General features: G+C 38.9%; 1 protein-coding gene across 8 annotated transcripts in view; it reads right to left on the reverse strand.

Moving 5' to 3' along the window:
• Positions 1-23,211, reverse strand: part of DOCK3 (dedicator of cytokinesis 3) — a 185,848-nt gene that overhangs the window by 84,663 nt on the left and 77,974 nt on the right. For all 8 annotated transcript variants that reach the window (XM_048956982.1, XM_048956981.1, XM_048956985.1 and 5 more), the window contains exons 10-13: positions 17,091-17,172; positions 10,769-10,829; positions 8,451-8,598; positions 2,034-2,122 (exon numbers count right to left, since the gene is read on the reverse strand). In XM_048956982.1, the coding sequence (XP_048812939.1) occupies positions 2,034-2,122; positions 8,451-8,598; positions 10,769-10,829; positions 17,091-17,172 (380 nt within the window). The remainder of the gene's footprint in view (positions 1-2,033; positions 2,123-8,450; positions 8,599-10,768; positions 10,830-17,090; positions 17,173-23,211) is intronic.

Raw genomic sequence — 23,211 nt, forward strand, 5'->3', positions numbered from 1 at the left:
TATATATTCTTGCACGAACTATCTTTAATTCTGCTATTTTCTAAGCTCAATATATTGGCTTTGCAAACAATATGTAATCATTTCGTTAGACATGCTTTTAGGAAACTGAGAGCACTAATATCCAGTCCACGTGCAATACCTCCAGTAGTTAGCAAATCGAACCAGAGTTGATTGATTACCTGTGTAAGTTAGTTACTAGAAATAACAGAGAACGTAATATTACAGCACAGTATTACAGACAGCACTTCTCTGACACCCTCCCACATGCTACACTCCAACAACCTTCTGCCTACCTACTGCTTCTCCCAAGAGGTTGGTAGTCTGCTCTCCAGTCTTTTCTTTTCCAGCCTAACCTCCCAGGTTTTTCCGTTCCCTGCAGCAGATATGAAGGACTACTCTTATGTAAGAGCTGCTGAGACAGGGAGAGAACCAACCAGAGCTTGCTTTCAGGACACAAACTGCAAGTGTGATTTGAAAATTTCTATACTCTAACAATAGGTTATGAGAAGCCTAAATTGCACTACTTATGCTAAAATCACTTCAGTCTGCAATACTGTCCCTCACACTGTGACAGCACTTCTGCCAAGCCTCAAACTCTTGATCCAGAGATACATTAGATCTTAGTATGTTTCAAGTGATTATCTTAAAGAGATGAAGACAAGTAAAAATCTATTTCCTTTTCTTCTGCTCTTCAAAAATGCTCATAACTGAAAAAAGAACGTTTCAGCAGGCACCTGGCAGTTGCAATTAATGCAAACAGACCAAGTTTTCCAAGTTGTTCACAATTCAGGATAAGTGGTAGACAAACTTCACTGTAATAGGAACAATGTGGAAGGAGATCAGCTTTGAATGTCACAAATCCCCAAACTCAAACCTCTTTTATTTGCTTTTTGGTTGTGTTTAACATCTTTTATGCGGTTGTGAAATGCATATTCTGCTACAACATCTGAATAAGCAAATAAGTGGCACTAAGGCAATAATAGTACTTGGATATCAGTGTGCCTGTCTGAACCATACCCTCACCTAGCAATGCAAAACTACCTGCAACTAAGCAGAACACTATCTAATTCACTAGTTTCTTTTGGAATGGAATAGCAACTTCGTCCTTAAATCAGTAAAGTATTAATGAAGTTACAAGTGAAATATGTACGTGTTCTTTCCATGTTTATCTGCCATTAACCAGGAAAATAAAAATAGATGTGAAAGGTGGTAAACACCCTCCTAAGGCACCTAATTCTCCTCAACTATGTAACGGAACACTCAGTACTGAAACTACCACAGGGTCTTTGTGACAATGAATTTATAGGTATGAAAATGCCGCTTATCTTGGGTCAGACAGAATTTTCTACATAACACAGACAAACTTAATATCTGGTTTTACCCTCATTCACACAGACGCACCGTATCCTCAGGAGAGCAGCCCACAGATACATGTGATACCTGGAAGTTTCAAGGGAATTGAACAGGAAGATTGTTTTACTCAGGGAAATTCCAATGAATAAATTTTAATCCTTCTCTTCCTGTGCAGTGAAGTCTGCTCAACCTCAGCCAGTGTCACAAAGACACAGCGGAGTTCTGCCAGTGCTGATAGCTGCTAACGTCGTATCCAAGCATGGGCTAGCAGTTTTCACAACCACAGATATACTGTAAATACAACAGACCATAAGCTAGTTCTACAGCAGGCCATTAGCTCTCTCCACAGGTAAGATCTTCTGGAATAATTAAACAAAATAGATAAAAAGGTGAAGAAAATTAAGCACACTGAAATCACAACGTATTATTTTCAACTGTATCTGAAAAGGAAAGATAACAAGTACGTATTATAATTCCTGGTTAAATTGGCAAAGGTAAGGCAGCTTACATCTGTAAACAGAACACAAGTTTTAGTTAACATTTAAATCATCACAGTAGGTACAGAAATCCAGCTACGTGTAATCTCGCACGTCACTGAAATACTGCACTCTAAATAATCAGCAGTTTCAAAAGGAAATCTTCAGCTTTTCTACCAGAGAAGTATACAAGTAAACACGTACCATAGTTGGAGCTGGGTGCTGTGTATTTGGTGCTGGACTTGCGAATGATGTTTTCATGGATCTGACACCATTCATTTTCATTGTTACACCTAAAGCAAAATAACACCAGTTCAAGCTAAAAGCTTGATAAGAAAGTCAACTTTGTTGCAGAAATAACACTGTGGGGTTTTGATGCATGAGCAAAAGTCTTGTTTTTAAAAGTGAAAGGAGAAAAAACATTTTCCCCAATAGTTATCTCCTTTTCATGGACATTTTTGAGCCTTCAGTGACTCTTCTATCATTAAAGCAATTGCTTCATTCTTTGTATCACAATGGAATGAAGATTTATTTATCTTTAGCTGAATTCTCTGCACATAGAAAATTGGTTTTGAGTTGGAAGTAACTGCTGCCATATATTACTGTTCTGTGTACCACAAACAACAACAACAAAGCTAGATTCAAGAAATAAAAAGTAGAATTCGGAAGATAAAATAAAGATCTGATTTTTGAGTGTCTCAGCATCAACAGCAAGTCTTCTGCTCACATGCACACTTTACAGGGTGCCTGAAACATGATGTAGCCCTACCTCCCAAACTGCAGGAAAAAGATATGCGTGCTTCTGTACAAATACCACTCTCTGCAGGAGTTTTTTTAATGGTCCACTCATCTATATGCAATTTCAATAAGCATTAACAGTAAATGCTTATTATTTCCCATTTTCATTTACTTTATGTACCTAAGCCCTTGACACGCTTCCAGGATAGAAATTACAATATAACTACATGTCAACTCATTTGTCATATTTTCACTCAATATTATTTCACTATTAAAAAATCAATGTTAACATCAGCTCCAATAAAGCACTGAAATCTGGCGTGCAAATTATTCTCTTTTCAAACAATATCCACGCAGTGTAGCTGGCTGCATGGTCCTTCATTAGACAATCAAATCCAAAACAGCTGGATGTACATCTACCAAGTCGACCACCTAAAAGCAGTGTCTATAAACAAAATCCTTGTAAATATTTCCAGATAATTCTGTCTTTCCTGCTAGGTTATGCAATGAAAGGCTCTTCTTCCTGACCAGAATGGAGTAGAAAGGAAGTGAGGAACCCTGCTGTCCTCAGCAGAGAACACAGCTGCTGACCCCACTCCTCCTGCTGCTGCATTAGGAAGGAAACATTCAGCACTCAGTCCCGGGGAAAAAACTGCTCCGAGGAGTCAATAGGAAAGGTTCTTTGGATTGCTTTATGGACTGAAAAGGGTTCCTGTCTTCAGTGGGTTTCTGCCTTTGGGGATATAGGTCTTGTTAAGGTATGCTGGGAAAGAGCTTTTGGGGATTCTTCAAGATATGAACTGTAGAGAAATACAGGGCCGAGGGTATAAAAGGGCTCAGTCATACATAATTGTGCTGCTGTCAGGACGTTGAAGATACATTCACAACTCTATTTTGTTACTGAATGTTTACAAAACATACTAAATTAGTGGTCTGTCTGTGTTTCAATCGTCACTGGCAGTCTGGACCCACAATACTGTGCCCAGTTTTGGGCTCCCTAATACAAAAACAAAACATCTCTCTCCTGTGAGAGCCCAGTGAATGAACAAAGGCTGAGGAAATTGGGATTTTTTGGCCCGGAGAAGACAAGGGAAGGGGAGAACACGACTGGCAGCTTTGTGTTCAAGAAACATTTAGTTATTGTGCTGAGGGACATGGTTTAGTGGGGAAATATTGGTGACCGGTGAATGGTGATGATCCTGGAGGTCTTTTCCAACCTTCATGATTCTATGATTCTTTTTCATAACTACAAGCCCTCATTAAGACAACAGCCAGGTTCTTCAGTGGGGCTTTGTGAGATGGTGTAAAGCAACAGGCTTGAACTCCAGTAAGAAACCACAGATCCTTTCAATTGGAATGATGACTCTTATTTAGCTGAACATTAAAGCTGAATAGCTTTGTTTGCACTAATAACGAGTAAAGCTGTATAACCAATCTGTTTAAGATGCTAAGCTTCCAGGAAAAAAAGTGCTATCAGCACAAACAGCTTGTTATCACATAATGAAGAGATGCACTAAGAATGCTGTAATGTACTTCACACTAGTGTAAGCACAGATGAAATGACAATTTTACAGGTGTAATAATCTAAATGAAGACTCAAAATGGGACCTTTGTCACAAACAGTCCTATCGGTTAAAGAAGAAGAAGAAGAAAAAGAAGTGTTTTGATCACACCTAACTGCCTTTTAAATTTGATTGTTATTCAGAATATTTAAAGCACAAATGAAAGTCAGCAATATTTAACTCAGCAGTAATACTGAATCTTATTCTTCGTGAAGTGCAACTGAATTAAACAGCTGAATTAAATTTCATTCCTATTGACATTTACCTAAAGGAAACCCTAAACAACAACAACAACAAAAAATGAACAAAAAGTCCTTCAGAAAACTGTTTATAAGCTTTTGACTCCTAAAAACAGTATTGAGAAAGAAGTGTATCTTTCTAAAACTTGTTCCATGTGTTATAAAATTTTAAAACGTTCGTTGATTTCCTCCATAATGTTGGCAAAATTGGGGCATGATATGAAGCTGCTACTGTGAAGACAACAGAGATTTTTTGGCTGCACCATAATGGAACTGAAGAATAGTGACCTGGTAAAAGGAATTAAAGCCATCTAGAAAAAGGGGTAGCTAATAATTTTTGGTTGTGTCAGTATTAGCACACCACATACTGTTAAGAACAGTGAGATAAGCTGCAGCCTGTTACAGTACACTTACCAATACTCAACAAACACTGATTATCACACAAACAAAAGACAATTTGGAACAAATTAAGCATGATATACAAACACTAATGCAGGAGAAATGGAGAAAAGTTGTGTCCTCTCTACCTGCTATCCAAAACACTGTTAAGGCTGCATTTTCGGCCTGGCAGGTGAGGTTAGGCTGGGGCTATCCCACATGAAATCTTAGCTCTCCAACCATCTCCTCATCCCTCCTTCACTGCTGGGTTTGGGCAGTGGACATCTCAGCTGACCACAGGAAGATACGAAACCTTTCCACAGTGACACAGGAGCAGGGTGCATGAGCCTGCCTGCTTCCTGCAGTGCACTCCCCTCACCCTTTGGGATCAGGGATGTAAGGATACATGTCCCTGTCTATTCCTATTCCTCCATCTATAGACCTGTTTGTAAACTTATGTTCTATTCAGCTTATTCATCAGGGAAAAAAAATTCTACCCACACTCCTTACTGCACTTCCCTTGGCAAGACAATTGAAATCATTTATTCCACTGCAAATAATGTTTTCCTTAAAAAGGGAACCAACAGAACAAAGTCTGTACCATTCTTCACCCTCAGAGCTGAGGTTACTGAAAATGTCTAACTTTTAACTTTTTAGTTGTTGTATCAGCCTCTGGAGTTGAATTTAAAATAGATTTCAGTCTCCAAAGACTTATGCCTGTAAATTAAGCGGGAACAAAGTTGTCCCAAAAATCAATGGAGGGTCAAGTTAGCTTAAAGCTAGTTTTGTACCAAATACCAAAGTAAGCTGTACTTCACATTTCTTGAACACAAAGAAGAATACCCCCCAAGTCTGAAATGTTGGCCTGAGAACACTTACCAGTAATGCAGTTTATTGCGTTTTGTCTAAATACCACATGTATTACCAGACGTATTTCTAGTTTCAACAAGAATTTTGTCCTGAGCCATCCATCATCTCTGCAGGTTGGCTAGTTCTGCAGTAAATCTATTGAGTGGAATGTTTGCCATACTACACAGACCCTGATGTCAAACAGACAGGGACAGAAATGCAATGAACGTCTGTCCAGCTGGGCAAATAGCAACAACTGAATTTCAACATGGAAAAGACAACATAGCATTAAGATGAAAGAAACTTAAAATCTAGTGCTGGCGAAAGAGGGAAACGCACAAAGAACTGAGGGAAAATAGGACAGAAAGACCCCAAATCCATACGAAGATAAAATGAAAGAGAAATACATGAAGGTTTTAGGGCAGTGGAAGCATCAACACGAAGAATAAGGTGCAGCGATCAAAACCAAAGAATTGAAGATAAATATTCACATAAAAGCATGAAATCAAAATATCTTAAAAATATACGAATTGAGATTTCAGTTTTTATCTCACTTTTAAATGTACATTATTAAAAAGAATTACAGAAGTAAACCTTCATGCTTTTACATAATGAGCTTACAGCTAGAGCTGTGGTACTCTATCCTCTTAGTAAGATTATAACATGACTGCAGGATTAACCAACAGCAGATTGTGAGCAAAAAGACCTTTTCAGACATAAATCTTTAGCAATAATAAGGCAGACTGGTGAAGTAAATTGATTTTTTCTTCCTGTGCATGTTCTCTCTTGTGGATCCAGCAACAGTCTCAATTTAAATGCCGTGTATTTCTTTCAGCCAATGTTAGGCTTTCAACTTCTTTCCAGCTGCTCTCTATGAAAGGCTTTTCTGTCTCTAAGTTTTACACTGATAGTGCGCAAAAATAATGCTTCTTACTTCTCTTTCAAAAATACAAATAGACCTCCCTCCTTATTTCATTGCATGATGTTTTTGGGCTGGCTTGAGGCATGTTAACAGCAATAAAAGTGAGTGCAGCAGGTAAGAAAAGTAGCTCAGCGCTGTTTTAAGTATTCATGCACAATTTCCAGATCATAGAAGACAAAAATTTGTTATTTCAATTCTTATCTACAAAGCAAGAAAAGTTAGCTTAGCCAAATGAATGTGCAAAGAGAAGATGTAAGCAGACAAAGCTGTGAAAACATTCTGTCATGCACACTAACAGCTATTAAAGCTGCAAAAGGGATAAGCTGGCACTTTTTAGCTAGATCAATTTATTCTCTCTTCTGAAGATTTCTGTTGGAGGTTTACAAAGAAGATGCCAAAGAGCAGCGGCATAAAAGAACAATGTACAACACTCCAGTGCATGATAATGGAAATAAAAGATTAGAAGCATCTGATTACGGTGTTGAATTTTGTTATGTGCCCTGCATCTTCTCTGAGGCTGACTATGGATGTTAAAAACAAAGAGTTTGGGGAAGCAGAAGAGAAGAACAGCTGGTATAAACCTACTTCAGCCTTTCGGCCGATACAGTTGGTATTTTGGGTGGTCTGCAGGGAATCCATACTAACAGGACAGTTCAGAAGGTGAGTAGAAGAAAAGGAACACTTCTCTACCCAGTGATTTTTTTTCATGGCAGTATTAAGAAATTAATTTATCACTGACAAATGTACAAGTGCAGTATTTAACAGATTTTTACTCTCCCATTTTTCAGCAAAGAAGAAGCTAAAGATGCACTAAAAGGGCATCAAAACAGAAATCAGATTCAGAATGCTTCATTACTGTAAACATTCGAAATGTCGCAGTTCCAATGCATTAACATATTTCTGCAAGACCAACATCAACAAATTACATAACCAGAAACCATCAGCTTGAGATAAGCTGAAACTGAATGGTGATAAAATGCCGAATTGCCCAGATCCTATCGACAAAAAGATGAAAGAAGTCCATTCTCTTCCCTGCAACTTGACATTTTTGCTACAATTTTCGTAACTGCTGGCAAAACAAGAATGGAAGAGCTGACTATGAGAGACTTGTTTTGGACAAACTGATTTCTAACGTAGGAAGAATTATTCAAGAATCTTTTCCTGAACAACGAAAGTCATTTCTTTTCATTTACAGCTTCCCATGAATGGCACATTTTCTGCTGCTGAATGCACTTCTCACAAGAGTTCTATTACCCCTCAAATTATCTTATTACTCAGATGGTGGCCACAGACAAAATAATATTATCTGTATCTGAGCCCATCTGCAAATATTGTCAGTGTTCCTTCTCAATGACAAGGTATCTAAATACTCTCCGCAGTGTCCCAACAATTTGTCTGTGCTCTCTTTATTATGATTACGAGACCACAGTGCACAGTAAGAATTCGTAATTCAAAGTTCAAAATCACAAATAAACAGAAGATAGATTATTGCTCAGAAAATGTTGACTTGTTTTGATTTTTCTGGTCACATGCTGTTGATTTCAGTTGTTCCCTAGTTGTTTTCTTGGTCATCATGACTGAAAAAGAATTGGAGATGCTGCTTCCCTTCATCAAGGGTAACAGGGAATATTTCAACGATCTTGAGCTTAGCAGATTTTAAATAAGGCCCATTAACAAAAGCACGGCTTTGTATATCATTTGAGATATGAGCAATATTCAATAATTTCTGAAGCATTTAACATACCCAAAGCATCTGTAATAATATTCATTGCTTTCTATGAGCTTCTGAAACAGTAACTGCCAATAGAACTAGTATAACTTGTTAACATAAATCAGTAAATGCAGCTTATGGCACCTTAATATTTAGCATCTCTTATGCATCAATATATTGAATTTTTTTTTCTCAATTCTTTTACTTCTAAGAGTTACTCACGTGTAAACTTTGAGAACAAAATCCTTCTCCTCTTTTATTTCAGAGATCGACTGAAGTACATCCATGATGCTCAACACTGCGCAGCCATAGGGGCGGCGATAGTGTAAATGTGGGGGCCCCTTTTTTGAGTCATTTAGCAACATGCGACCTAAAACCAACAGAAATTCAGGATATTAGATCCTCAAATGCGGCAATTCCATCAGTTGTGCTCTGTAATCCCCCTCAGAATGTATTCCCACAGTAAATGTCAACTAAATTGTGATCTTCCCTACATTTGTAGCTTCCTTTTCTCCTTATACCATTTTTATTTCAGAGGTTCAGTTGAACTAGCTGACTCACTGGGTTACTTCAATTCAGGAATGCCAGCTTATTAGCTAACAAAACACTCAAGGACAAAGCAAACGCTGCGAAGTCTGGCCACTGTTGATGTACAGCCTCACAACATGTATCTGCATCCAGCCCAGCTGACTACAAATTATTTCTCAAATGAGACAAGAATACATCTTGCACTCATCTCTGCAACCACACAGTGATTCATGTGGTCCTTCCATTTTACACAAATTTACACAAATTTTCACTTCATGCAGGTGTTTTAAGGGAATGTATTTCATATACTGTCATTTATCACGTTTGTCTTGGAGCATGAAAGTAGAATTCAGAGATGAGCTGTGCAGTGATTAACTTCCTACTGGCAGTTTTCTAACAGAGCCAAAAATGTGTAGGCCAGAAAAAAATCACTGTGATCATCTGAGTCAACTTGAACTACACATCATAATCTGTTCAGCATATCTTGCATCAATGGTAAGAATCTGAACTTAGACTTCAACGTAGCTTTAAAAAGTTCTCCAAGCTTCCTTCAACAAATAGCTCAGGTGAGGTGGAGTAATTAGAGCTTTCAAACATTTCATAACACACTAAAGTCAGACAATGAAAAACAGACCCTTCTAACATGTTTGTGACTTTGAAGGCTTGTACTGTCATCCAGAAGGAAGTCCAACAAAGCTACAGTTTCCTTAAGCCATTTAGAGATTCTGTGCTTCAGAAAAGATACCCGTGGCTGCTAAAGCATACTTGTGGTGAACTGACTGGAAAGAAGGTTGAATACCATCTCATTGCAAACACTATCAAACCATTTCTCAGCTAAAAAGCTGTTTAGCAACTGAAGAGGCTGCCATATTCCTACCTATGTGCTATTAACATTTTAGGTCTAAATGTCTGTAATGAGTTACATGATGCAGGTAAATATTTACTTGCTTATTTCTCAGTGGAAGTACTCATTCATAATTTAGAACTATTTAAATTCCTGCTATTTGCTAATTATATCCTTCTTAACTGGAGTTTTTTCCTATCAACCCTATCCTGTCTAAAAGTCTTTCTGCCAAAGTAATTTATATACCAGAAATCATACAGGCACTTCACCTGAGCACCCTGCTGGGCTAATGCATTCATTCACTGTCTATGAGTTACTTTAAGCATTCTCTATACCATATAAGAAACATTCTAAATTAAAACTTCCATCTCGAACCCTTTCTATTCTTGCTACTACTGTTTTCAAAAATAAAAGACAAAGCCTTGCTTCGCCAAGAAGTCAGAGACGAAACCTCTAAAAGCAGTGACTGCTCAAAAAGATTTAGCGAGGAAGGACTTTCTTCCTTGGGTAGGGTCAGCTCATATTGCTAAGCATCCACATCTCTTTTTGTGGAAGTTCTACATGAGCAGGCAGGGGAAATTAGAAAGAAGCAGTGTATGCTATTGGATGTTGGGCTGCAAGCAGGCAGATATTACTGCAAATGTTCCTTTTTGGTGCTAGCTGGCAGAAAGAACAACTGACAGGTGTGAGACCTCCTGATATTTTTGTTAGGCATCTCCTTAAATACAAGTGTGGGTTCTTGGAAGCACCACAGACTCCTACAGCAGAAAACAGGTCTTTGCATCTATTTATCTAACAATTCCTGTTTCACTAGTTATGAATGGCCAGGTATGATGTGCCCTTAAACTACCTATACATGATAAGTAAAAAGACCTCATATGAAATTTCAGAATATTAAACGAAAAGCATTTTCAGTTCCCCCCCCTCCTAAGCATGATGCTGGACCAAACATAAAACAGCACCATTGTTACAGAGCCATCAGGAATTTTTTCACATGTAGCAACAGGTGACATCAGCATTAGTATAGGCAGGCACACATGGCCTATAGCTGAGTTTGTTAACTCATTAAATCATTACAACATCAGCTCAGTAAAATAAATATTTTAAATACTTTTAAAAACATTGTTACTTTTGTATATATTTCAATGAATTATACATCATACTGTACCTATTCGAATTACATGGGCAACTATGTACAAATCTCTCTTCATGTCCTTGCTGCTGAGATCCTAGAAGATTGGAAAAAACAGAGATGATAAAATACAGAACACACTGCACTTCCAAAGCCTGAACAACTCCCACAGACAATACTACGGACTACACATAAGGACCCTGCATTCATTTAGCCCCTTCGTATTTAGAAATCTGGAAGTATTATTATTTCCAACATACCAATTTAAAAATAACAAAGCATAGGAAGATCATATTTGGTTGGCATGTTCTCTACAACAAAAGAAAAGAAATGAAATATTCTGACTCCACTGGCCAGAAACACTGTATCAAAATCTTGGCATCTAGCATTTTGATGCTGTATTAAAATCATCTCAGTCGTGCTTAGGACCTACAGGCTCTGTCCACACAAGCTGATGGGTGCCAAGGTTCATAGATAACAATCTTCAAAATTCAAAAGCAGTGTGAGTCGCACGCAGACTGCCAGCTGGAAAGGCTTTGTGCCCCTTCCAATTCCCCAACTGTGCCCTGAGATTACTGGGGGATGTGGTAGTTGGCAAGGGCCACTCTGAAACTGAGTGTGTTATGAACAGCAGCAGGGTACTGGAATAACTAAGAAGAGAACTCAGTTTTAAGATGATATAGTTGTTTAGTGAAATACAAGACACCTTCAAATGTTCCCAATGTAATTCTAAGGCAAGTGACTGTACAGACATATGAAATTTGATAATTCCATTCAACTTTTCATAATGAACTTCAAGAAAATCCAGTGAATGGTAACAGAAGAACCTATGGAAGAGCAAAAGGAGAGCTGAAGCTGACAAGAAAGAAGAAAAAAGAGCATTACTGATCCTGACAAATACTTACAGATAGAGAAAATAAATGAAGAAGACAGGCATAGAGCACTTGTCTAATGAATTAATAATTCATTAATGCAGCATTAATGCAGTTAGAAACTGCCCTCAATGCTTTATATTTGTTTCTGATAATTTTACAGACAGTGATCAACCACACTGCTTTCGCCTGTGCTGTTTTGTTTTATTGTTGTTTTTTTTTTTTTGCACTAAGGAGCCAACAAACTTCTCTTCCTAAAGGCATTACCACTACTCAACGTTTTTTTATATGACTAAATCCCAGGAGAAGATTTCAAACAAATCCTGTGAGCTGTGAGAATCTTCACGGATGTTTTACATTCTGATGCAAAGAGGCTCCTCATGCTCTACAGCAACAGCTGCCGCCTCTCCGCTCTACTACGTGCTGTCATCTCATTGTTCTGCACTGGATCATCCAGATCTCCCCAAATGTAATGGCACTACTCCAGACGCTTCTGAGGACAGAGGAACTGTCAGCAGGAACTTCAGACTGACAAAAGCACTCTAAGAAGGTGGCAGAGGGAGCAGAGCATGCTGAAGGAAAAATTTGAAATTTCAAAGCTTGGTGGCCACAGCTCATTCTTCTCCTTGTGCTGGAGCAACGCTCATCGCCTCACATTGTTTTAAGGCAAAACACAGCTTTTATGTGATTATTTCAACGTAATGCTTTTAAGACACTTCTAGGGCTTCCGATATGACTTTAATGTCTACATACTCATGTTTCTCTTCTTTTCCCTTTCCCTTCTTTTCCACTGACAAATGATACCCACCACAGCCATTAACGGCTCCTGCTAAGCTGTTCGGTTGGTGGGCAGAACAGGGCTGGTAGATTTGGCTATGCTCAAACACAGCCCACCCTTCTAATAGTATATTTTTTTGGAAAGCACAATGCAAGAATCAGTGGGAAAAATCTCAATGGCATTCAAATAAAACCTTTTTCTTAAAACAAAACAAAATTTAAAAACACCTAAGCAGTATTAAGATCACTATAAAAGGAAATCACACAGTTTTTGAAATCGTGGACACCATTCTTAGTCCGATCCAATTTGGTGAATTAAAAATCATGCTTTGCAGGACCCTAGCATATCAACTTTAATTCACACACTACATTTCTTTCCTTTGTGACATAAGAAATTGAACCTCAGCAACTGAGATTATGATGGCAATGCACATAAACTCTGAATGTTAGGTTTTAGTGACATTCCTATATACAGCACAATAAAATCCAAGCACAGGGACATGAGAAGAATGTACTTTAAAGTGAAGTTGCAGCTCCCTTCAAATAGCACTATATAAGCTGGATTACAGAGGGCATGTAATGAATTCATGGCTGTGTCTTCTGACTCCATTTAAAAGGAGTACTCAGTGGTCAGCACATGCACTGAGCTGCAAATACACTGCTTGGTGCTCCTCAGCTACCAGCTCGTGTTTCTCTGCAGCCAAAGAATCAAGCTAATAAATCTCCCATAATGTTTTCTCTTCAAGTCCATTTTGCTGCTGCAAGTAGAGAACACACTTTTGAGGCTTTCTTTGCCACCTACCACACCAACATAGCATATGGCAGGCTTTTTCTTGTGTGTCGTGGAGAAACTGAAGCTATTTGATAAGAAGGAATTTGACATAGCTTTAATCTCAGCAGTTCCTGAGCAGCAATATACTTCAAAATAAAGAAATAAAATAAAAAAGGGAGGTGATGGTTAATGCTAGATAACAGTAGACTTTCCTGTGAAAATATCTTTGATTCAACACAAAGATTTCTGTTACAATATTAGATTACCAGATCTAATTAACAGAACCTAGATAACTGTTTTTTCAAAAAGTAGCTGTCAAAATACCAGAAAACAGTAGGGCATGCGCATATTGGTGGGTTCACACATTGGAAAAACTACACTGTATCACAGTCAGAGACAGAAACTGTGGGCACAGATGGCCCCGCCTTCCATTTCAGTACAGCAGAGGCTTTTTACAAAGGAAGAAATTGTTACTGTGACACAGAGCCCACAATCCAAACCCCTCCACCCCTCTGAGAATCCTCACATAATTTCTCAGGAAAGAATCCACGTACACAGCTCAGGACTCAGAAGAGGAGCAGCTACATTTATTTTTGTTACGGGCAGTATAATTAAATCTAATTCTAGCACTGTGCTCTGAGCACAGCCTTCACAAGGAGTTTATTTCCCACATCCTCCTGACCATTTAAAATGACTCTGGTTGATAATCAAAGTAATCTCATAATAACTTTAACTGCAAGGCTTTTTAGAAAATCACTACAAGGAAAGTTTTCCACATCAGGGTTGGAGAAGAGTCACCTTCTAACAATGGTTCTTCGCAGTGTCAGTTACTAAGAAGATCTGTCTGTGTGCTCAAACAACAACCAACGAGCAAACAAAAAAAAGCCAAAACAACAACAGTAAGCCCAACGCAGTGCTATCAAGGATATCTGACTAATTAATTAAATAGAGATTTAAATAGCTCCACCAAACTGAGCTGCCACAGAGAGTAAGGTATTTAACTAAAAGAGAAAACTCATGCCGCATAGTTACACCCTAATTCTGATCCCAAAAAGCTTCTGAAGTGTGACAAGCCTGAAGTTTAGTTGAGCAAGCTTGTTCCTTTGAGGAAGCAGTTTCTCACCCTTGATGCGATGTGACAACAGATCAAGGACATAAGGTGAAATGTTACCCAGGGAGATGGATGAACAACTCGATACAACAGCAGGAAAAGACAGAAATACCTTGAATTACCTAAGGTACTGGGGATTCTTCTCTCTGGAAGGGATGAGAGTGTTAGAAAGACATTGGGAGCCAAGGAATTTGATTAGGAAATCAATGAATTGATTTAAATACAAGAGTACGATAACACTAGGAACAAAACAGCACTGAAATCATAGCACTACCTTACTTTGGAAGCATCCAGAAGACCCCAAGTTCCTTTTAAGTAATGAACACTGACTGCAAGATTACCTTGGGTGTCAAATGGTAAAAGAAGCATAGAAAGCAATGCTCCTGGAAATCTCAATGAGGTTTACAGAACACAGCAGCAATGTCCTATACTGGAAGATTTTCCCTCTGATAAGCCAATACACAGCCACAGTGACAGACAGTCTGTCTTGTCTTTTCCCAAACTGTATTCATTCTAAAATCAGTAATCAGAACAATGGTTGACCAGGGCAGGTAGTGAGAATGCACTGAGCACAGAAGAGGCTGAGAAATGTTCACAGCAGCAGGGAGCTGGGACACTGGGGCTCCTGGGTTATTGAGAGAGACATTGCCTGGAGGAGGACCGTAGGCTGAGACAGCCCAAGAGGCTCTGGGAAAGGCTGAAGCCAGAGGTGGGAGAGAAGCATGACATCAGAATATGATGGACAGGTGAACGTTCTGAATACCCTCTGATTAATGCTCAGGCATTTTGAAACTTCCTGTACAAGAGAAGACTGGGCTTTTAGTTATGATCAAAGAAAACTTAGCTTTTGAGCAGAAAGGCATTCGGGGATGCTTCTTCAAAGTCTCTGACTCAACAGCCCTGAGTCACGGATGTGCTCAGCAGGTCCCAGACAACACAGAGCCAGCATTATGAGCACAGAGCACATCCTGCCTGACCCTGCACTTCACAACATGAATCAGTGTTCTTATTGAAAATATGTAAACAAAGCTTATAGGAGAAAGGTGCCTCACAACAAACTCAAAATGGTACTGTGCTGGCCACCCCGTATCTGTTTTGGTAACTGTCAGAATTGGGAAATAAAACTCTGTTGTAGGACAGAAATCTTCAGAGGCAATTCTAGACTGCATCTATTTAGTGCCAGTGCTTGCTCCTAGAAGGCACAGAGCTATGAAAGCTACCCCGTACCACTGATGCATTGTCCATAATTTTATTCTGGCTCCTATGTAGAGGAAGTGATGCATGCAGAACTTCCTTACTGTTATGAACTGCAGCTATGCAGCCAGAGTCTGCACGAGTAGACTAGAATGCTGTGCCTGGATTTCTACAGAATGGTAACTGTCTGTTTACAGGAGACGGAAAGAGAATTTCAGCACATCGAGATCGAAGCGCAGCAAATAAAAAGTTAGTCTGAAAATTATTCTCTGTTGCTACTACATACCTCAGCCAATGCTTTGAATGGACTGATGAAATAGCATTGGGCATTTTTTTGCACAGGTAATTTTCCCAATTATCCTAGTTCCTGTGACCAGACAACAGTGACAGGCAACACGTCTAAGCACCTCTGAGAATGTACACTGAAAGAACCTCAGTATTTTCATATAGTTTAAGTAACAAGGTTGCTTGGGAGTGATCTCTGAGTACCTGTACTTGAGTACAGAGTGGCAATAATTGCAGCTGGCCTCCTTAATAGGTTGGCCTCATTTGTGACATGCAACAAGTCTCTTCTGGAACTGTTATGCCCCTGGGCCACGTTGTATTACCGGTATTCTCTCTGTGCTTTTGAAACCATGCAAAGACTGTTCTGCAGGACAGCAGAGCAACACTTTCACAGTTTGAAACATGAAAGCTGTAGCGTGACTAAGTAGGGTGGCCTCAGTGTAGATGGTAAAGTTTGATGGTGAAAAGCTTTAACAATGCTGAAATGCCATTAGGTGCCAAAACTGATACAAACCAGTCAATGTTGCCTTTTGGGAATGACCCTTAGAGCAATTACTAATCCTGAACTCAAGCTTTCTGAGTTATCCATGGAGGAGTACTAAAGCTTGCTTTCCCTGTCTTTCTCTTAGAACAGAAACACATTAGTTTTCAAGTTCAGGACAATGGTGCCAAAATTAAGACACTGTTACCTTTGTTAACATTGAATCAGCCAACAGCAGTTCACTTATCATGCCCAAACCCATACTAATACTGACATTAGCATCACTGCTAGTGCTATTTTTTAAAGGTTCACATCTTTTCTGTCCAGATGGAGGCAGAATTGAACACCCTTCTCTTCCTGGCTAGATCTAGACCATTCAGTAAGAGCACAAATTTGGGTATCTTTGTGAAGGATAAAAAGGGATGGTACTGAAAACCACATCTATTTCAGTGTTCCACACTGCCTGACCCTAGAGGATTTAATTGCCAGGACAACAGTTCATACCAAAGTTGTCTTCCATCTTTTTTTTTTCACTGGAAACAAAAATGCTTTTCCCAAATTGCTTCTAGCATGTGTGTGAACTCAAGGTGAATCACGATGGAAAGCGTTTATCACACCTAAGATGTGAAATTCCTGACTGCAATTCGAACACAGTTACAAGGCAGCATTCCAGAATATTTGGTTAGCTGTAAAAATAATTTAGAAGCATTTCTCTTTTTTTTTTCTGTTAACATTTAATTGTAACAGTAACAAAACTTAGAAACAGCATCCACTTAATATATGGGAAAGAAAGAGCCATGCTCTCCCTCTCAGCACGTCTATAATCACACTACTGTAAGGGAAGAAGAAAAGGAACAGATACATACTGTGAAAAGCGCACACATTCGATCTATCTTCTCTGGATTCCTGGGGCCTCCGTTCTTATTTAACCTCACCATAAATCTCTCACTACAAAGCAAACAGTATTAAAAAAAATAAATGAGTTTCACATACACACTTTAGCATAAAAATATAGCCAGATATATTTTTAATAAAGGATGCAGGAGGCTTTGGTTTTTTTGGTTTTTTTTTTTAACTCCTAAAGCATATGAAACAACAGTCATTAATAAAGATAAAAATACATGAAATACCACAGAGAACTTACAAGTCAATACTGTGATATGGAAACACAATGCATGTCAATGATACGATGACATTAAAACAATGTGAATATATATGAAGCATGGGATTTGTACATGTTACAAGTACTTCAGGCGAGGGTAGGGCACACTTGCTGAAGCATGTACTGCTTTTGGTAAAGAAAAGCTCATTAAAATCCAATCAATAGTAGAAGCAATATCTATTGGACAATCTCTACCCACACAGTATTTTTAGAAGAAATACGTTAAATCAAACACATAGTGATGCAATTGACTGAAACTGTTCATCAAATTACATGACTTCTACCAGCAAAAAAGTGACTGCAGAATACATAGTCCTTGCTACTGATGGTAGGACATGGACAAAGATACTGTTTTTTAGCAGAACAGAGAATTTACATATACAAATAAATCAGATGAGCAGTTATTCACTAATGTACAACAAAGTATCTAGGTACTTTTTTTCTACAGGTTCATAGAAATAAAGCATGAGCACAGCACATCACAAAGACTTCTAATTACTTTTTCATCATAACACAGATCCTTTTGGCCATAGGCTCTATGCTCCAGCAGCCTTTATTTGACTGAACACATTTTCCAGCATAGCTGGCCTGAAGAAGCACGGAGCACAAACGATGTTCTTTGGCAGCTTGCTCCAAAGTTATTTTTCCCAACTGTCAAAATGCATGGGTTATCACCAACATGGAAACATCTGGTTTCAGTGTTCAGCTACTGATTTGTGTTAACTTTTCTTTTGTAAAGATCCCTCTGTAAAAGGCATCTTCTCACAGGGCACTGATATCAGTCACTGGTTACACTGTGTGATCAAACATCTCTCTAGAAGCACATAAACAACTTATCACTGTTAAGAAACTCATTTGAAAGCGGTGGGATAACTTCACAGAACTTATCCAGGGTATTATTTTTCAGCACAGATTCACAAACATTTCTAGCAGTGTGCAACACACTCATACTGGTACCACCTATGTCATGAGCCTGATGCATCTGAATTCCAAGCCAATCCCAGCTCTGCAATTCAAGCCTAACATATTAGCCTTTTTTTACCACAGCATTATACTGTGAGTTCATTTGGAATAAAGTGAATAAATTCTGACATATTTTCAAGTTGCTGCTTCTGCAGAAACGGTGCCTAACGCTTTAGGCATGGCTCACATATCTTGCTTGCCATTGTTTTTTGCTTGTTTATGTACTTCCCTTGCTAAGAAATCCAGACCATGCTCTGTCTGCTCCCCTAATCTCTATGAATTCCACAACTTCTTCCAACAAGAATTTCAATTCATTTGCTGTAGATGCTTATAAACTCTGAGGTTGCTAAAATACCCTGAAGAAACCCATAAGATACAGATATTTGATGATTCCTCACCACCGATGACCTTCTGAGACATCATTTAGTAAGTTAATGTTTTAACAAATGCTTTAGTGACACAGTAAATCTAATATTTTAATAAATTTTGTGATGTATTAAGTGCAGTACACTATTACATTTTTACATCTTTGGTACATTACGGTAACAGCTGCATTACAGTAACAATATTATGCCTTCATATTTACCTCTAGCTACTGAGCACATAATCACAAAGAATGAAATCAGAATTTTCAAAGTGAGACCTGTTTCCAAGAAAAACACCTTAATTATAATAACACACACCAATATGGGTGTTGTCTTTGCAGCACCTGCAGTTCCTGGCATCCAGCTCTGCTTGATGCAATGGATTTCAAGAAAGCAGAGGACAGAATAGTCATGCCCACTGACAGACGGGGGAAATACAACAGGAGGGCACACTTAATGCTGACAATTTCTAAATGGGAACCAGGCTTTATGTCACTAAAATATGAAATCAGTTTAAGAGAAGTTAAATCATAGCCTTTCTCTTTCCAATCTGCTGCAACAAGTGTTAGTATTTCCAACGGTCTGAAAACCAATGCTCAAGGAGACTTTAATTTCAACTAATTCACTTAGTTTTCATCTTTGAGTAGGTTTAATTGTACTTCCTTTCACCTAGAAATTTTGGGAGGCAGTATATGTTTCTTTTCTGCCATAACTACAATTAGTACAGCATATACCCTTCATAAAGAAAAGTGCAATTCCTTACAAAACAACAATCACGATTTTCAGAGCTCCAAAAGTTACTGTGATAAAATAAACATCGCTCCTCTTTAAACCTGAACTTGAAACAGCACCTGACTGCAGTTTACATATTAAATCCAAATCTGCCACATTCTACTAGGTCAGTGAGCAATTACTATGCCCCATGCATGTTAACCGTGTCCCACTTTTAAGGATTAGAGCACAAAACGCATCAGTGTTAAACAAACAAGATCTCTGGTAAACTGCTCTGTCACTGCTGCTGCTAGGAATGTAATCCAGCCCTCAGCCTGGGGCGCAGCAGAATGCAAAGCCTATGCAGGCAGCAGGAAGAAGGCAGACAACAATCAGCCTACCAGTGAATGGAGCAACAGGAATCACATCTGCAGGGAAAACGTGCTGACAGGTGGAGATGTTTGTCCAACATTGAAGTATCAATCAAGGCTGGCTCACTCAGATTTGACTGCAAAGCCCTGGAAGTTATTATCCCCTATGTGTGCCTTGGGGAGGCCACGCCTGGAATGCAGTTACTTCACTGTGGTGGTCACAGCAGCACTCTTTTCTTATTTGAAAGTGTGGCTGAAGTTTGGAAGGGAAACCAAAGCACTAGCAGAGCACCGAGCTCTTCTGTGAGACGAAGAATTAATAATGGAAAGGGAAAATGGAAATTTGATGAAGTAGCCATGACTAAGAGTACCTTCAAATTCTAGGATGAAAACACTGAAAATTCATACTACTGTTCCACATTACATAGCAAAAAATGCTGATTCCCAAATAAAGTTAATACGAGCTTAAGTCAAAACCAGACAAATTGTAACAGTAACTCTCCATATCAAAGGTCCACCTTATCCTAGCACTCAGTGATGTTCAGTAGCGGACAGCTAGGGAAAGAACAGAAGAATAAGGTAAACAAGTAAGTTTGAGAATCACAGCAGTATCTCTAACAGCTCTGGATAAAGTGAGCCCAGGAAAGTGTTCAGGTTGTTATGCTTAAAAGATCCGAGAAACCATTTAAAGAGTTACTATGCAGACAATGAAGGTCAATTTTTACCTACACATAAAAAAATGCACACGCGTGCATTCTATACCATCACTTAAGAACTTATTAAACTGAAATTATTTGAGAAATAACAATGTAAATGCTCTTCTAGTTTCACTGATCTCAATAATGAAAATGCTCATATTTTACATCTCCAGCCAGTTCATATTTTTGAACTTTCAACAAAGGTTTTCTTTGAAAAAAATAATTCAGCACTAGCAACCATTTCATTTTCCTACCTGAAGTTGAAAACAACATTGTAAGCTCAGAACCCTGTGCGTGCTGCCCCTCTGACAAGGCAGAGTGAGGGACTGAGGGACTCCTATGTCTGGGAGCTGAGATGGTCTGGTTTTCACAGAATCGTCATCTATTTATGCCTGATTCATTACCAGAAGTTGTATTGCTTGGCCTGCTTTCAAAACATTGAAAGGTATACTCTGGAGGCTCATTTGATAATCTATTGCAAAGTTTTTCTCTACTAACAAATGGAAATGTTTCAGATTTCCCTTTTTCTTCTTACAGCCACAGAGAATAGTTGGGTTGCTGTCCCCATATGCTACTGCTTTTCAGCAAATGAAGCTGACTGCCATTCTTTCCACCCAATCATCTATCATCCCCTCATTCCAGCACTACCCAGTAACAACCTTTAAATTCCTTCTTTTAATTCCCAGTACTCCCCAGAGCCCTTCTGATCTCTCATCACTGAATGACTAAGGGGACTTTGAGGCAAACAGCACTTGAACTCTGTGGAACACGAGGATGTATCATACTGGGAGGAGATCCCACTGCAAGACAAGACAAGACAAGCAGAAAGACAGCAGTGCTAACAAGCAATCTTAAAAACCTAAGCTAGTTCAAGAGCCATTTCTCCTAACCTGCATTTTTGTTTTTCAGCTCCAGGATTTCTCTCATCTTTGATACTCCTGTTTAGGAACAGCTTTTGGAAACCAGTCAAAATATCCCACAAAGGTCTCCCTACTGCTGATAACAACGTGAGTACATCCTGGCAAACCTTTCACAACATGACATTGTTGACCCGTTTTTCCCGTTAGTCCCCGTTTCACTGCTGCAAATTTATTTCTATATAGAAAGAAACCAGGAATAATCACTCTGTTTCCAACTCATCTGAAGACCCACCGCCTTCAGCTTCAATTCCTTCTTTAGATAAAGGAAGGGCACACACATTTAAGGTCAAGAAACCTAGCAGGAATTCAATCAATGTATTTCTTATTTTAAGACCTACTTCCTTTGAAGGAGTTCCATCTCCTGGCTGTCTATTCCTCAAGGTTATTCTCTGCACAGAAAGTATGCATGGACATTAAAGTTTGGTCAGATCAAAACATCAAATCTGGGTAAAGTGCATACTGAAATAATTGCTCATCTTTGTACACATAACGCGTTATTTTTACCATAAATACAGCTGCACTAATTGCTTGATGAAAACAAACAAATACTACTCTCTCTTAGCAGAAAACCGCAAGCAAATCACAAGGAAAATGAAAAAAACCACAGTATCTGTCCAGTAAGTGGTGGATTCAGGTATGGAGAGGTTGTGAGCATTTGATGCAATCTGCCAAATAAACCTCTTCCTTCACCTATTCTGAAAACACACCAAACCAGTTCTTTCCTGCATAAAATCAGAAGTAAGAGATGCACCAAAACACAGAAAAGCATTAATATTTTTCCTTATTGAGTTCAGACCTCAGAAAAGCTGCACCAGTTGCAGCATCTTAAACAAAAGCTTATTTGTTCCTCTCGTTTCTACGTGTGACAAGCAACCTCCAATTACTTTAACTGCAAGATCTCCTCCTCTGTTAACTCACATCATGGTGAAACCACCGCTTGTGTAGCAACAACTCAAGTTTTACAATCGCCAGCATGATTAGCAATTGCTAAAGCTATTCAAATACAAGAAACATTGCTCTGATAAGCAGAATCAATTAGCTTCTTGTTCTTTAACTTGAAAGAAAAAAAAAATGAAAGAAGTACAGTGTCTCACTTCTTGGCTTCCTTTAACTGTATGAAAAGCAGGACCATACTGAACTGACATCTGTTTCTGCAAAAAGGAAGGAAGCAATCAGTGGCTTGGGACATTACACGTTCAGCATGAAGGAAGGAGCAAACAGGGACAAAATTTACTGCAGGGTGAGCAAGAGTAGCATTATGCCCATAGGGACCGTCTGGTGTTTAATGTTTTTGTTTGTGAGTTTTTGTTGATTTTTTTCTTCTGCACAATGTGCAAAGATGACAACAAAAGGCCTAGCAGAGAACTCCAAACGGATTAGTAAGCTCCCTGTAGCAGCTCACTGGCAGGCTGAATTAGCATGTGGTTACAAGGCAAAAATCCCGACCACGTATCCCTGTATGAATGTGAGTACAGCATTAATAGATGCAGAGTGACCAGACAGTAACAGCCACCTCTTTTCCTCGTATTTATTCCGACAGTTTAAACAGTGGTTAAGAGCACGAGACTTAATTTCTCACAAAAATCACTGAATCGTAGAATCACAGAATGATCTGGGTTGAAAAGGAGCACAGTGCTCATCCAGTTCCAACCCCCTGCTGTGAGCAGGGTCAAAAACCAGCAGACCAGGCTGCCCAGAGCCACATCCAGCCTGGCCTCAAATGCCTGCAGGGATGGGGCATCCACAGCCTCCTTGGGCAACCTGTTCCAGTAATATCTTCTACTCTCATCTTCTAGT

Source organism: Lagopus muta, chromosome 11 (assembly GCF_023343835.1).
Source record: "Lagopus muta isolate bLagMut1 chromosome 11, bLagMut1 primary, whole genome shotgun sequence".
NCBI classification, from domain to species: Eukaryota; Metazoa; Chordata; class Aves; order Galliformes; family Phasianidae; genus Lagopus; species Lagopus muta.